This window comes from Phodopus roborovskii, unplaced genomic scaffold, assembly GCF_943737965.1.
Source record: "Phodopus roborovskii unplaced genomic scaffold, PHOROB, whole genome shotgun sequence".
Taxonomy (NCBI): Eukaryota; Metazoa; Chordata; class Mammalia; order Rodentia; family Cricetidae; genus Phodopus; species Phodopus roborovskii.
In genome coordinates, this window is record NW_026126418.1 from 73,583,604 (window position 1) to 73,599,686 (window position 16,083).

A 16,083-nucleotide genomic window follows, 5' to 3' on the forward strand; every position below is an offset into this window, starting at 1 on the left:
GTGTGTGGTGTGTGTGTGTGGTATATGTATGATGTGTGAATGTGTATGGTGTATATGTGTATGTGAGTGTGAGTGTGTGTGTGTGTGTAGTATGTGTTTGTGTGGTGTATGTATGGTGTGTGTATGGTGTATGTATGCGTGTGGGATGTGTGTTTATGTGGTGTGTGTGTGGTGTATGTGATGTGTGTGTGGTGTGTATGGTGTGTGTGTATGTGTGATGTGTGTGTTTATGTGGTATGTGTGTATGTATATGGGAGAGATGTGTGTTGGTGTATAGTGTGTATGTTTGTGTGTGGGGGTGTGTGGTGTGTAAGTATCTTCTCAAGGGCTCATCATGGTCTATTACTATTCTCATTTTTTGGAGGAGGAAACTGAGTCTGGCCTTGAAAACTAAAACATGAACCTAAAGCCAGAAGCCACACCAGAATCCTAGGGACCTTAGAGCCAAATTCAAGTGTCATTGGCATGCCTGGGATACAGCCTACACCTAGCTGATGTGGACTAAGGCCACAAGAATGAATTAGGAGCATGGGGTAAATTTGTGACCAGCCTTCCCCTAAAACTGTTGAGTTGCCTAGCATTTGTGCAGTGATAAGAAGGTGCCCAGACCACCAATATCAGGGGGCCCTGCCTGCCACAAGGACTGTGGGCTTTGATAACCCCAAGGTACAGATAGTGCCAAATACATTTTATGTGGTTTTCATAAGCACTGTAATGGTTTTTTCATTGGTAATGATATCAAAAAATAAGAAGGTTCCTGCAAGTTCATTTTGTTTGTTCTGAGGTGATTGGGGTCCCCTGACAGCAGAGCCAGGAAGAGGAAGGCCCCAGCCAGACAGCCAGGTCTCTGGGCCACAGATGTGTAGACAGCTCCTGCCAGGACCCAGGAGGCTGGTGTACTGGCAGGGGCACAGGGCAGGGAACTTCAGCTGCTAAAAGCTTAGGCAGGGCTTCCTGGAGGAAGTGACCACACAGAGTAGCTAAGACCTCCCCAAGTGTGGTAGACAGGGGCCCAGCAGGAGAGAGAACATGCAGAGGGGAGGGAACTGCCTGCTCAGGCTCTGCATGTCCCAGGCAGGACCTAGCGGTCCACCTAGGAGCAGAGTTGGGGAGACAGGAAAGATCCCTTTTTAGGAGCTTGCTTTTGATCTATGAGCAGTGACGTCCATTGAAGGGTTTTCATGGCTGTGATGGGGTGCCATGGCATAGTCCAAGGATTCTAGAGTTTGTGGCAACTGAATCTCCCTGTAGCCCTCTGCTCCTTCCAGAGGACTCGGTCATGTGACTTCTGACCCACCAGGCCAGGCTTCCAGCTCTAGAGCTCCAAAGGGTTTGCATTTGAAGGGGTGGTGGAGAGAGCCTGGGTCCAGGAGATGCAGGGTATAGCCCTGGGATCTGTCCTTGGCCTGCATGGGATGCAAAAGATGCACCCCTCATATTTTTCTTGGGTTCAGATGCTCACCCAAGAATTATGAAACTATAAGATCTAGTCCCAGGCCTATTCCAAATAATTAATATGTTCTATAAATTAATGAATGTCCATTGGTGAATGCATTCAAGTGTGACCATGATACAAAGTTTAGGAACACAACTTCTGCTCAGGTATTGCTGCAGATGACTGAAATCCCAGTTACCCAGGAAGCTGAGGCAGGAAGATGCCTTGAAAAACTGCAAGTTTCAGGTCATCCGGGGCAACATAGTAAGAGTTTGCTAAAAAAAAAAAAAAGAAAAAAAGAAAGAAAGAAAAACCAAGAAGGAAGAATACAGACTCTGGAGCCAGTTAGCCCTCAACTGAACTTTGGCTAACTTCATGGCCGCATTACTTTGTTGGCAACCTGTCCGAACTCTTTTCTTCCCACGGGAAACGTGGAGAGGATGATAATCATTCCTACTTCACAGGTTACTATGGGACTCTAGTGAATAATGCGTGCCAAACACAGAGCCTGCTTGGAAGGAAAGCTCTAGCTGTTGTTATTATTATTACTTTTTCCTGGGCTCCATTTCTCACCTGGAAATACCTGGTTGTGACCCAGTTTCCAACATCTTCCAATCAGATCACTCCTTGAACCTCACAGGAGTCTAAACCCTCTGGAGAAAAGGCCAAGCCTCAGATCCATCCATTTCTAGACAGGCTAACTAAGGCTGGGTCTCATGGAGTTCCTGGCTCCGTGTCTCAAGAATAGTGTCTGCCTGTGACCCTGTTCAGTCTTGGTGCTGTGACCACCAAGCCTGTGAGTTTCTTCCCTGATAGTCTCTAAGAACAAGGTCCATGCTACAGTCCCTTGCCACCAACTCTGCCCAGGAGCTTGCTATGTGCCCAGCCTGTGGTCAAGGGTACAGTCAGAAAAATGATGCAGGAGGATTAGAAGTAAAGTCAGGATAGAGGGAGGCTCAGCCTTTAAGAGCACTCACTGCTCTTTCAGAAAATCTGTTCTGTTCCTAGCACCCACACCAGACAGCTCACAACTGCCTGTAACTCCAGCTCCAGAGGATCCAATATCTCTTCTGACCTCCATAGACCACCCCCCAACACATACAGACACATACACATATACATACACATACACATAAGTTCAAGGTACTTCTGGCCTGTATTGTGAGTTTGAGGCCATCCTGGGCTATATGAAGACATTTAAAAGTAAAAAGAAAGGCTCCTTTTGTCTCTCTCTCTCATCCTAGTCACAGGCATGAGCTGATAGGCCTGTTTCTACTGACCTTTGGCCTTTTTGTCAGTCCCTGGCACGGAGAGAAGACAGCTTTCCCGTCCATCCCCACATGGCCTCAGAACCCTCAGATTTCCTGTGCGTGGGTGGCAGATGAGTGGTGGCAGCCAAGAACCCCAGGGAAGTGGCAGTGGGTGTGTGTCTCTGTCTGTCTCTGTCTTGTGTGTGTGTGTGTGTTAAAGTCTGTAGACAAACCTCAAGCTACTGAGCAGGGGTTATCTCACTGGGTCCCAAAGGACAGGCCGGAGCCTGGATTCCGGGAGGGAGCTAAGGTCACATCCTGACCTTCAAGACAGGAACAGGCCTGGTGGATCAGTGATTGCCATCAGGCTGACTACACTGCTCTGCTGTCCCAGACCTGGGCAGTCAAGAGTGGTTAGCTGCTAACTCTCTCCCCTCCTGGGCAAACTCAAGGAGCCCCTTCCTAAAGCCTGGAGCCAGCCAGGCTCTGATTCATGCCTCAGTGCACAGAGCAGGCAGAGCTGCTGAGGCAGAGTGCAAGCCAGCAGGTGCCTCCCACAGTCTTCCTCACACTGCCATGAGAGAATGGGAGGGCCATGAAAAGCAGGGTGACCCACAATGAGCAGCCTTTCTGTCACCCCCTTCTAGCGGCAACCCTACTCCAGTGTGGGAAGCCTGCAGCACTGAAGGAATGTGTGTACCTGGAGTTTTCTCTTACAGTGCACACCCTGCTCAGTGTGCCCAGGACTCCTGAGTGTCCTGCTTAGTTGTCTCTGAGCCTATTCTACCTGCTATAGGGGAGTGACTCTTGTTATAGTCTCCAAAAAAGGACCTTGCTGGCCTGCTGTGAATTCTCCTGTACCTGAAGAATGGCAGAGTCGGCTCTGCGGGAGGCACAAGACAGAGTTGGGGCTCCCCACATCTGGATGCATGAACATTCTTGTTCTGCTATCAGAGCAAAATAAAGAGACTGAGGGCCCTGGGACTGGAGCTGCTTTTGTGTCCTTGTCCTGGCCCTCACAGATGATGAGCAGGTTAGGGACAGCTAGAGCTACAAAGTGAGACCTTATCTTGAAAAAAAAAAAAAAAAAAAAAAAAAAAAAAAAAAAAACCCACCACCACCAAAACTGTAGTGTCATTTTTTTTATCTAACAGCCTTGGTTTGAGGTGTACTTTGTCTGGTGTCAGGACAGGCTTCCATTTGCTTGGCTGTTTGCTTTCCATGCTCTGATGTGAAGTTTCTGTCTAAGCGTGCTTCTTGGAGACAGCATATATCCAGCCCATTATTCTGTGTTATTGAACTTGTAGTGGTTCCTGTGGCTTCCAAGCGCCAGGATTACAGGCATGTGCCATTGTACCTAGTTCAAATACAATTTATCTAAAAATATTTTCAGAGCAGGGGGTGTTGGCACACACCTTTAATCCCAGTACTCAGGAGGTAGAGGCAGGCAGAGCTCTGTAAATTCAAGGCTAGCCTGGTCTATATAGTGAGTTCCATCCAGGACAGCAAGAACTACACAGAGGGACCCTGTCTTGAAGAAATGACCAAAAGCAGGCAGATCTCTGTGAATTTGAGGCCAGCCAGGACTACACAGTGAGACCCTGTCTCAAATTAAAACAAAAACCTGGACAAGGTTTAGTCCCAGTACTTAAGCGGCAGAGACAGGTGGATCTTCAAATTCAAGGCTAGCCTGGCCAGTCAAGACTACATAGAAAGAGACCCTGTCTCAAAAGAAAAAGAAAAAAAAAGAAAAGAAAAGAAAAGAAAAAGAAAGAAAGAAAAAAATATCAGAATAGAGCTGGAGAGATGGCTCAGCTATCAAGAGCACTTCCTGTTCTCATAGAGGATGTCAGTTTGGTTCCCAGCACCCATATTAGGTGACATCAGCTCCAGGGGATCTGACTCCCTCTTCTGTCGCTGACACATACACACACACACACACACACACACACACACACAGAGAGAAAATATTTCTTTCTGGAAAAAAGACCCTAGAACTCAAAGGCTGAAGCAAGAGCTACACACATTGAAATCCTGCTTCAAAACAATAATAATTTGGGCCAAGCATAATGTCACATTCCTGTTTCTCAGTTCCTCAGGTAGCTGAATCAGGAGAATCACTGGCGTGCAGGGCAAGGCCCCGTCTCTTAAAGTAAAAATGGAGAACGCAATGGGCGGTGGTAGCACACACCTTTAATCCCAGGAGGCAGAAGCAGGCAGATCTTTGCAAATTTGAGGACAGCCTGGTCTACAAAGCCAGTTCCAAGACAGGCTCTGAAGCTACACAGAGATATCCCGTCTCAAAAAAAAAAAAAAAAAAAAAAAAGAGAGAGAGAGAGAGAGAGAATGCCATTCTCTGATGGATGGGGCAGAGAAAAGGAGAGTCAATTGAGCTGAGTACCACATAGCCTGGTATGAGGCTGAATCACACTGCATCCTTACAAGTACCTGAGTACGGGTACATTGTCCTGCTCACCCTCTACACCAGGAAAATGAGGCCCGAAGAGGAAGAGTGACTGTCCAGAGCCACAGAGCCCATGTTTGAAGTCAGGCTTGTCTGGCTCTGAACACTTTCCCCTGCCACTCTTCCTGTGTGTACTGTCTGAGTCTGCTGAGGCCGACCTAGGGCCTCCCCTGGGCTGGCCCTGGGAGGGTGGGGGCTGCAGGCAGACCCAAGTCTCCGCTGCTAGAAGAATTGCTGGAAACGGCTTTCTATAAGTGGCTCCTAGTACTCACGGCCTCTTCACCGAAATCCCGCTTTCCCGACACCAACCACTGGGCTAACAATGGCATCTAAGGGATAGCTGGTACAAAAATAGCAATTGATCTCCCATCCACCCACTCAGGGAGAAAATGAGGCAGCCCATGCTGTCGGGCCTGGGGGCAAGGAGCTGGCACACATATCATCCTGGCTGGGCCTCAAGATACCCAGGAGCCCATCCTGGAAGTGGGCAGCCCACGCTGAGTGCTGGCAGGCCCCTTCCTTTCCCTCTCAGGGGATGAAAGAAGGAAATCAGCATGCGTGCAAATGACCACCATGGTGAGTCAGGGTGGAGGAGAAGGGACATGTTTACTGTGGAAACCGTGGCTGAATTTTTCTGGTAACTGGTAGTCACCAACTGGATCTGGGAGCACAGAACCCCTGGGAACCCTGCTTTTCAGCCTGCCCATGTTCCCACAGTGCTCACTATGACCCTGGCTGGTGACTGTCCCACTTTGGGCCTCGGTTTCTCTTAGCACCACTCCTCTGTAGGGAAGGTCCGGGTGACAGCAGAGTGACGGGTTTGCGTTGTTAATTCTGGGAAGAATTGCTGAGACTTGTTACAACTATCCAAAAATCTCAGCCTCTTGACCCCTGGTCCCCTGAAACATGACCATGCTCTGATCTCTGCTTCCTCTTCTTCACTTCCTCTAGCCAGAGCTCCTCTTGATCTTGGCTTCCAGCCCTTTCCTGCTCCCATTTCACAGATGAGAAAAGGGAGGCACTGAGGGATAGGAGCTATCATCACGCAGCTGCAGGGTCGATGCCCAGGAGACTCTCCTGCTCACAGTTCCAGCTGCTGTAGCCCCCTGGCATCCTCCCAGGATGGTATAGCATCGCCTCCTTGTCTGCGTATGTCTCTCGACATAGCCTGCCCAACTACTGAACTCACCTATTTGTTATATGTGTGTCTTGAAGTCTCCCCTCCAGAGGGGCATGGACGGAGTTGGCGGCAGTCTGGGTTAGGGGGAGGCAGAAAAGGACACACTCTTGGATTGCTGCTGGGTGGTCAAGGGCTGTGGGCTCAAACGTAGTCTGACGTGTGCTAGGCTATTGATTCCACAGCCTCTCTGAGTGATTCCCACTCTAATGCCTCTGTTTCCACATCTGTAAGCTGGGAGAATACAGAGTGGTAGCATTAATTCAGTTGGACCATGACACACAGTTACAGGCACGCAGTTGTAGTCCAGCTGAAATGACAAGTTTCAGGTTCTGTGAGAGAACCTGTCTCTAAAGAAAACATAGACACACAACTGTGAAGCCATCCTGTGCTGTTTGAGCTCACGGTACATAGCAATCAGGACAAGGAGCGTGGGTCAGGTGCTTTCCTTCAGTGAATGTCTTTTGTTCTTTCTTTCTTCCTTCCTTTCTTTCTTTTCACTTATATGTATATGGGAGGCAGAGGTGGGTAGATCTCCAAGTTCAAGGCCATCCTAGTCTACTGTCCATACCAGCCAGGGCTACACAGTGAGAGACCCTGTTTCCAAAAAAAAAAAAAAAAGTGTGAGCTGGGTGGTGATGGGCACACTTTTACTCCAAGCACAGAGGCAGAGGCAGAGGCAGGTGGGTCTCGGTGAGTTCAAGCCTAGCCTGGTCTACAACGCTACACAGAGAAACACTGTATCAGGAAAAAAAGGGGGGTATGTATTATGTATGTCTCTGTATGTGGGTGTATGCACAGGAGCACAGGTACCCATGGAGGCCTGAGGATTCAGAGCCCCTGAAGCTGGGTGGAGTTACAGTCAGCTGTAAGCTGCCTGATGTGGGTATTGGGAACCATACTCAGGTTCTCAAGAAAAGCCATAAAAACTCTGAGTTGCTGAGCCATCTCTCCAGCCCCAGGCCCTCCAACATTTGATTTTAGTGTTTGAAATACAATGTGTAGATAGATAGATAGATAGATAGATAGATAGATAGATAGATAGATAGACAGACCATAGTCAGTCCCTGGCTGTTTCTGAACTCATTTTGCAGAACTCATAGAGATCTGCCTATCTCTGCCTCCCAAGTGCTGGAATTAAAGGTGTGTGCCACTACACTCAGCTTGAAATGCAAAATATTTTTAGGATTAATAAAATAAAATACTTATAGAGTAAAGTTTTAAGCCAATTAGTAAGCATTAATATAGGCTGAGGATACAGCTAAATGGTAGAATGTTTGCCAAGCATACACAAGTCTGGGTTTGCTTCCTAATATTGCAAATTTATTATTATTGTTGTTGTTGTTGTTATAGCCAAACATTTGAAATGTATCTTTTTATTCTACTATAAACTACTGTGAGAATACATGTTTAAGAAAAATAATCTAGAGGCTCTCAAGATGACTCAGTGGATAAAGGCATTTGCCAACAAGCCTGATAACCTGGGTTGAACCCTAAGTCCCACATAGTGGAAGGAGAAAACAGACTCCCTAAGGGTGTCCTCTGACCTCTACATGTGCACAGACACATACACATGCACACACATAAAGTTTAAAAAAATTAAATAAAGAAAAAAGATGATAACCTAATGCTGGGGAGATGGCTCAGGGTTACACAAGCTTGATGGCCTAGGTTTGGACAGCTAGCATCTTCCTAACAGCTAGATGTGGCTGTGTTCCCAGGAACCCCAGTGCCGGGGAGTAGGGGACAGCTGAGTCTCCAGGACTTGCTGGCCAACCAATCCAAGCAAAATTGCAAGTGCCAAGAGAGACACTAAAGTGGAAAATGGCAGAGAGATATACCCCAAACTCAACTCTGGCCTCTACATGTTCACACACAGGCAAGTGAGCCCATGCATACGCACACAGACCACACACGCCAATAAGAATTCAAATAAGGGGGCTGGAGAGATAGTTCAGTAGTCAAGGGCACTAGTTGCTCTTCCAGAGGACCCAGGTTCAATTCCCAGGTCACGATTGCCTGTAATTCCAGTTCCAAGGAATCTAACGCCTTCTTCTGGCCTCCACAGCATCAGACATGCACAGAATCCACAGACATATATGCAGGCAAAACAAGCATGCACATAAGATAAATTAATAATGATTTTTTGAAAATAATAAAAGTAAGAATAAAAACCTAAAGAGAACACTAACATGACAGAAGCCCATCGTACATTGGAAACAAAGTGATGTTATTTGCTCTCTTCCTTTTGTTGTTTTAAAGAGTGAGCTTGAACACAGTGATTAACGGTCATTACCGACTAGCGGAAAGATTTCTGAGCAGATTTTTCCAGGGGCTGAAACGCTTGTCTCTGGCTTCGTGACATCAGTCGGGAAACAACAGGGAGATGATTGGAAGCCAGACCCTGAAACTTTCCACTAATGTCTCCTTTCTGATGGAGACTTTGGAATCAGCTGTCATGCTGCGTGCTGTTGGCAGGAACAGCCAGAGACCGTCTGGAAAGATTCCATTGTCTTTGTTCTCCGAGACACTGTGAGACTTCTAAGGCACTGAGTTGGGCCCTGGCCTGTTCATTTCCCCACCGCCACCTCATCCCACCGGCTCAGAAAGCACTTTGAGTAGTTCTGAACTGGCCATCTTTTCTTCCTTTTACTCTTCTTGGCAGAGAGTTGTGACATTCCTAGCGTTCCATGTAATCATGGCCAAGTGGCCTCACCTATCTTTGACTCGGTTTCCTAATTTGTGAGAATTTTAATGTTCCCTATGTCTTAGGTTGTTTATGTGGACTCATGTTTAAATGTAGGTAGAACCAGGGCCTATGCATGTGATCTGCCACTGAGCCACACTGACAACTCTAGGAACAACTTGGAATGCCCCAAGGTAAGCTAGCATCAGAGGACGCTGAGAGAGAGAAGAGTCTCAGCTCCCATGCATAGAATATCCCTTGGATGTTTATGGGCCTGGTTTACAGCAGATGCTTCACAGAAGTCATCCCAAGTGCGTGTGATGGCATGTGCCTGAAATTCCAGCGTTTGGGACACTGAGATAGGCAGGAAGAATAAAGAGTTGGAGGCCAGCCTGGGCACAAAGCAAGAGCCTGTCAGGAGAGAGAGGTAGGGGAGGCAGGAAAGGACCAGTCTTGCAGTTCTGACTGTTGGATGAAGCTAAGGATCGTTTTAATTAGTGTTTCCTCTTCTTTGGCTGGTTGGGACCAATCTCATTCGTTCACTCTGTGTCTTCTTTCCTTTTAACTTACTCTCTTTTGTTATTGTTGTTTAATTTGTACTTTTTCACTTATTGTGTCTGTGTGCTTGTATGTACTTGTACCATCACACTGGTGTAGAGGTCAGTGGATGACTTGCAGGAGTCTCTGCTTCTACCATATGGGTTCTGGGGATTGAACTCAGGTTGACAGGCTTGGTGGCAGTACTCACTGAACCATCTTGCCAGTCCTTCATGTTTTCTAGGCATGTGAGAGGCCAGGTGCACGTAGGTAACCGCCGAGCCAAGCCAAGTAAGGCCATAACCATACATGGATCATCCCTGACATGCCCTTGCAAATCTGACTGATATATCTGTGTCCCTGACTCTTCCCCAGATGTCAGAGCTGGAGCTGACTCTTCAGGCATCCGGGCAAAATGGCGCTGGGACCCGAGAAGTGTTCCTGGTCCTTGTTTCCAACACAAGTGTTCTTGTGAAGCTCCAGGCCCCGGAAATCCCACTGCACCTGGCCTACGTGAGTGTGTGACCCCTAACCCTAGGCCAGCTGTGGAAAGCTCCTGCCCAATATCCCTCTCTGTGAGACAGAGCCTGATGTTCAGATGGCCATGCCTTGAATTCCACAGCCCTGATATAGAACACCCAGGGATGAATAGGACCTGGAACAAGAGTCTGGACCAGAAAGTGGATGGTTGCAGCAGTTCAGAACACCACAAAGGCAGGCGGGGTGGGGTAGGGACAGAACTAGAGGTAGGCTCAGAGGAGGTGGAGGTGGGCAGTAGAGGTGAAGACCCTCTCACAGATGGACACAGACCAGCATGGTGGACAGTGTGGAAAATCTCCCAAGTCCAACCACAAAGGTCCAGCTTCTCTTCCCAGAATGCCCTTCCCCTTATCACAGAGTGGGAAGAATCAAGTCAATCACTGAATGACACTTGAAACACAAATGCACTGGCTGGTTGCTGCAGTGGCCCATTCTAGCTAGATTGCATCTTCTTACTTGAACATTCAAAGCCAGAGCCTTGAATCACCACCCACAGGCCAGAAGTCTGCCTTCTGTCCAGCCACAAGCCAGGAGACTGACAAACACTACACTCTTGAGTCACTACTATAACCCTATTTTTACTGAGGTTAATACCTGCAGAGCAGGCAGTGTGCTGCATTAACCCCCCTCTGGCTGTCAGTCTTCCTTAGTATCTAGCCTGAAGCCCTTCTGCTGCTGTAACTTCAGCTCAAAGGAACTCAGAGTCTATGGCTCTGCTTCCTCTAAACCCTCCTCTCCCCTGGGTCACTTCCTCCAGGTAGTCTTCGTTTCTTTTCCTAGCCCACCAGAGCCCAGGGAGGCAGCAAGGTCACGGATCCACCCGGATCTCCCATCCCCAGCTGGCCAGAGGACTGGGCTTTGTTCTCATTTCTTTTTAGATTTTATTTTATTTTATGTGTCTGAGTGTTTTGTGTGCCTGTGTGTCTGTGCACCACACGTGTTTCCTTGTTCCTGCCGAAGCCAGGAAAATGTTGAATTACCTAGGACTGTAGTTACAGATGGTTGTGAGTCTCCATGTGGGTGCTGGGAATGAATCTGGGCCTTGTGGAAGAGCAGTCAGGCCTCTTAAACACTGAACCCTTTTTTTTTTTTTTTTTTTTTTTTTTTTTTGATGTTGTTGCTGCTTATTAAATGAAGTTTTCTGCCTTCTATTACTTCAGATAATGATGTCTATCTAGTTTCTGAATGGTGATATTCCCAGGGGAGGTACCACCCCATTTGTCTTTCAACCATTGGTTATTTTTCATGCTTGTCTTCTCTTTCCCTTCCATTCCCCCCTTCTCCATGCATTGGGAGCACCTATCATGTGGCAGGCGTCAAAGTGCAGTTAGTACAACAGGGTCCCCAGTGAACAGAGACTCGGTGCCTGCAGGTGTCAAGTGCTGTGTGGGATGGGCACTGAGATTCCTCTCACTTACCCTCAGAGTGTGGAGGGTCACGGGCTACATGATGCCGTTGTATATGAGTGCCTGGTGGTGACAGATGGACAGACAAATGCGTACCTCCGCGTAGCTCTTGTGTGCAGAGGGGAGACAGATATGGCTATGCTATAAGAGGTACCTGGGGACACTTGAACCTTGTCATTCTTGGTTCTGATATTTTCTCTGCCAATTAACTGAGCTGACTCCCCAAAATGGTTCCTGACCTGCACAGTCAGAAGGGGCTCAGCACTCTATGTCTCCACAGGACTCCAAAGTGATCATCTTTAAGGAGAAGCCAGAAGTCGTCAACACCACAGCAGTGTCATCTGCCACATCCAGGAAGCAGATCCTTGACTGGGCAGCCAAAAAGAGCGCCATCACCTCGATGGCAACACTGGTTGACCCCAAAAGCATCATCCTCCGGCTGGGCCAAGGTCAGCTTCCTTAGTTGCCTCTGGGCTCAGTTTCAATTGCAAAGGAAACTGAGAAACTCAGCTCACAGTGGCGTATGATTTGCCCAAGTCACACATGGCGGGATGGTACCTTTTACAGCTAGTGACTGCTTCTCCATCAGGTGTCAGATGAGAAATGCTGGATTTTCTTCTTGACCTTGAAAATCCCAGTACAAGAGGCTGGAGATGGGGCACAGTTAGTAGTGTGCTGGCATAGCATTAAACCCTGGACTCCATCTTCAGTGATACAGACTGAACATAGTGGCATAGATCTGGAATCCAAACACTCAGGAAGTGGAGACAGGAATTCAGGGTCATCCTCTGCAAGTTCAAGGCTAGCCTGGGCTACATGAGAGGGGGGGCTCAGTGTGTAATGATTGCTACACAAGCATGAGCACCTAGATTGGGACCTGCCACCCCCATGTGTAAAGCTGTCATGGTGATATACACATCTAACCCCCAAACTGGAGAGGCAGAGACAGGATGGTTCCTGGGGCTTGCTGGCCAGCCAGTCTAGCCAAATCAGTGAGCTCCAATGAGAACAATTAAGGGAAACAGACCCCTGATGTGTGATGAGCCGGGTGGTGGGGAGAGGGGCGAGGAGACTACATACACACCCTTGACACGTGCTACTGGCTCAGTCTTATGTTAATCCTGTATTAAGGCTGGTCACTTAGCAGTAAGTCCCCTCACCTGTGAGGCCCTCTCCCGAATGTCCCCACAATTGCCTCTGGCTGAAGGTGGGGTAGGCTCTCTGATACACTTGTCTCCACAGCCCCAAAGGCACCACCCTACTGCTTGGCAGAGGCCCATCAGGACATGGGCCTCACACTCGAATGGCAACCTCTAGGCCCCACCCCAGTTCAAGGCTGCTCCCTAGAAGGTGTGACTGGCCACAAGGAGGCATATATCCTGAGGATCCTGCCAGGTTCTGGAACCAGGTAAGGGTGCTGACCTCCTGGGGCATGGCCCTTCCTAATCAATCAGATCATATCCTCCTGATGTAACAGTTACTTTTCTACTGCTGTGATAGAACACCATGACCAAGGCAGTGTGTAGAGAGCTTATTTGGGCTTACAGTTCCAGGGGGTCACAGTTCATGTCAGCAGAATGGAGGCCTCAGGAAGCTGAGAGCCTCATCTTGAACCACAAGCAGGAGGCAGAGAGCACACACACAGCCCACCCTAGTGTCCTATGTTCTCCAGCACTTTCCCAAACAGCACCACCAGCTCTGTCCCCACACTCAACCCTATACTATCTGCACTGACCACTTCTCTACCTGCTGCAGGCCCCAGACAGTGACCGTAAACGTGGAACTGAGTTGTGAATCTGGGGATCCCGACGCCATTCTCATCCTGCAGGGTCCTCCATATGTGTCTTGGTTCATCAATGCCAACCACAACATGCAGCTCTGGGTGAGCCTTGCACCTCCCCCCTCCCCAGCTGAGATCTTGCACACTGTGGTCATTCCACCTCAACTTGCTTTTTTGTTTTGTTTTGTTTTTCGAGACAAGGTTTCTTTGTGTAGCCTTGTTTGCCTTGGAACTCACTCTGTAGACCAGGCTGGCCTTGAACTCATAGAGATCCGCCTGCCTCTGCCTCCCAAGTGGTGGGATTAAAGGCATGTGCCACCATCACTGGCCTACCCCAACTTTCTATCTCTGTCTAATACCTGTTTTCCTTCTGTCATTAATTTAGAGACCCCTTCCTCCAGGAAGCTTTTCTAAATGGGCCGAGGAGTTCCTTAACCTAGCCTGCTGGGCCAAGGACAAACAGGAAAAAGGAGATGAGGGGGATGGGTGGCCAGGAAGGTAGGCAAAGAAGGAGTCATCACAGCTGATAGTCCCTGCTACCCTTTCCTGCCTTCAGACCACAGGTGAATACTCCATCAAGATCTTTCCAGAAAAGAGCATCAAAGGTTTCGTGCTTCCAGACACACCCCAAGGCCTGATAGGGGAGGCCCGCAAGCTCAATGCCAGCACTGTAGCATCCTTTGTAGAGCTGCCTCTGGCCAATGACGTCTCGCTGAGGGCCTCTAGCTGTGGTGAGCCCCAGCCCCGTGACCCTGTCCTCCCTTCTGTTGCTCCCCCAGATCACTTGCCACACTATTTTTGAGCTTGTGCCACCTTCTCAGCCTCACTGGCCTCATCAGCCACATAAGGACAATGAGTGGTTAGCCCATAGTGAGCACTCGGTGACCGTCCACTCTACCCACCTCTGGCCCCACAGGTGGTGTGCCACGGACCTCACCTGCACCAGTTCTGACCATATCTCCCAAGGACAGGTGCAACTCTGGGCTACTCATGTCCCTGATCCAGCCAAAGTGTGGCAATGACATCATGACTCTGGAACTCAGTAAAAAACATGTGCAGGTAAGTGAATCCCTGCCCCTCCCTCCTTCTTAAATAGGGCAAGTCTCATCCCTCGGCAAGTCTCAGTTTTCTCATTTGTAAGATGCAGTTTGGGCCTAGCACAGAACCATCACATGTATCCCCAGAACCCAGGAGGTTGAGCCAGGAGGATGGTGAATTCCAGACTAGACTAGGGTACATGGAAGGTCCATATTGGAAAATAAGGGTTCAAGGTCTTCCTCAGCTACATGGGGAGTTTGAAAATAGCCTAAGCTACGTGAGCCCTGATCTCAAAACACCAGTGATAATAATACCAATATTAGGTAGCCTTTATTGATCTTAATGCTGGCTGAGCCAGATGGTCACAGAAAAATGGGGTTGGGGAGGGTGGATGAATCCAATGAGATGGCCCAGTAGATAAAACATTTGCCTGCTAACCTGGGTTCAATTCCTGGGACTCACATAAAGGTGGAAAGAGATGACCAACTCCACCAAGTTGTGCTCTGACATCCACATATGTACCCCACCCACGTCACACACTCAATAATAATAATTTAATTTTAAAAAGTAAAGTGTAGTGCAATATTGGAAGATGTCTGATGCCTGATTTCAGACTCTGGCCTCTCCACACATGTGCCCCTCTGTGCAGGTGTACATACAATTGATACACACACACTCAGAATACAGACTGCATGCATAAATTTTAAATGCATACTTTTTAGAATATAGCAGTTAGAATGGGAACTATATGTACACAAACATTTTCACTGTGTCGCCCTGGCTGTCCTGGAACTCACTATGTACAGCAGACCTGCCTGTCTTCTGGGTGCTGGGATTCAAGGTTGTGCCACCACTCCTGGCAGAGTGGAGAAAATCTTCATTTTCCCTTCTGATGACATTGTGTTGCCTGCCTTCCTTCCTTCCATCCCTCCTCCCTTTCTTTCTTTTCTTTGGTGTTTTCTTTTTTCATTGTTGTCTTTCCCAGACAAGATCTCATATAGCCCAGACTAGCCTTGAGCTCACTACCTAACGGAAGATGACCTTGAACTTCGGATCCTCATGCCTGTACCTTGCTTGTGCTGTAGGTTGCTTGGAAGCCTTTTCTCTGTGTCTTGCACAGGGTAACCACAGCAGGTGCCCTATACCCTATGTTTCTGATCCTTTTACACATTTGGAAGCTGTCCTTAATGCCACAGTATCAGCCTTGCTAGTGGCCCGCTGTCCTGATTCCTCCCCGGTGCTCGGCAGTAGACCACATCCAGTTCTGCACTATTGTAAACCCAGGTGTCCTAGTGAGTTGAAGCTGTGTGTAGATGCCTCTCTGGGTGGTTACTCTGGGATTGCAGTTTGGAGCCTGATATTTTCATGCCAACAGGTTTCCAGAACATGATTTACTCTTCAGAGCACTTTACAAGAAATCCTCTGCTAATGTGAGAGGGGAACATGGGTATTCGGTTATTGTTCCCAACTGTTTCTGTGGCTTGGTGTGTCTCTTGATTTGCGTATTGATTTTAAATTTTTATTTTTATTTACTTTTGAGGCATAGTCTTGCTTAGCCCAGGTTGGCCTTTCACTTGCTATGTGGCCACATAGCTGACCTCGCTTCCATTATACTATATTATATATAGTGTCCTGTGTGCATATAACTAACTCTGCAGGCCAGAAGAGGGCACCAGATCTCATTCAGATGGTTGTGAGCCACCATGTGGTTGCTGGGAACTGAACTCAGGACCTCTGGAAGAGCAGCCAGTATTCTTAACCTCTGAGCCA

At 48.2% G+C, this 16,083-nt stretch overlaps 1 protein-coding gene across 1 annotated transcript in view; it reads left to right on the forward strand.

Moving 5' to 3' along the window:
* Positions 1–16,083, forward strand: part of Eng (endoglin) — a 33,458-nt gene that overhangs the window by 11,678 nt on the left and 5,697 nt on the right. The window contains exons 3-8 of the mRNA XM_051185212.1: positions 9,925–10,062; positions 11,776–11,944; positions 12,738–12,903; positions 13,251–13,377; positions 13,832–14,006; positions 14,192–14,334. Coding sequence (XP_051041169.1) covers positions 9,925–10,062; positions 11,776–11,944; positions 12,738–12,903; positions 13,251–13,377; positions 13,832–14,006; positions 14,192–14,334 — 918 coding nt within the window. The remainder of the gene's footprint in view (positions 1–9,924; positions 10,063–11,775; positions 11,945–12,737; positions 12,904–13,250; positions 13,378–13,831; positions 14,007–14,191; positions 14,335–16,083) is intronic.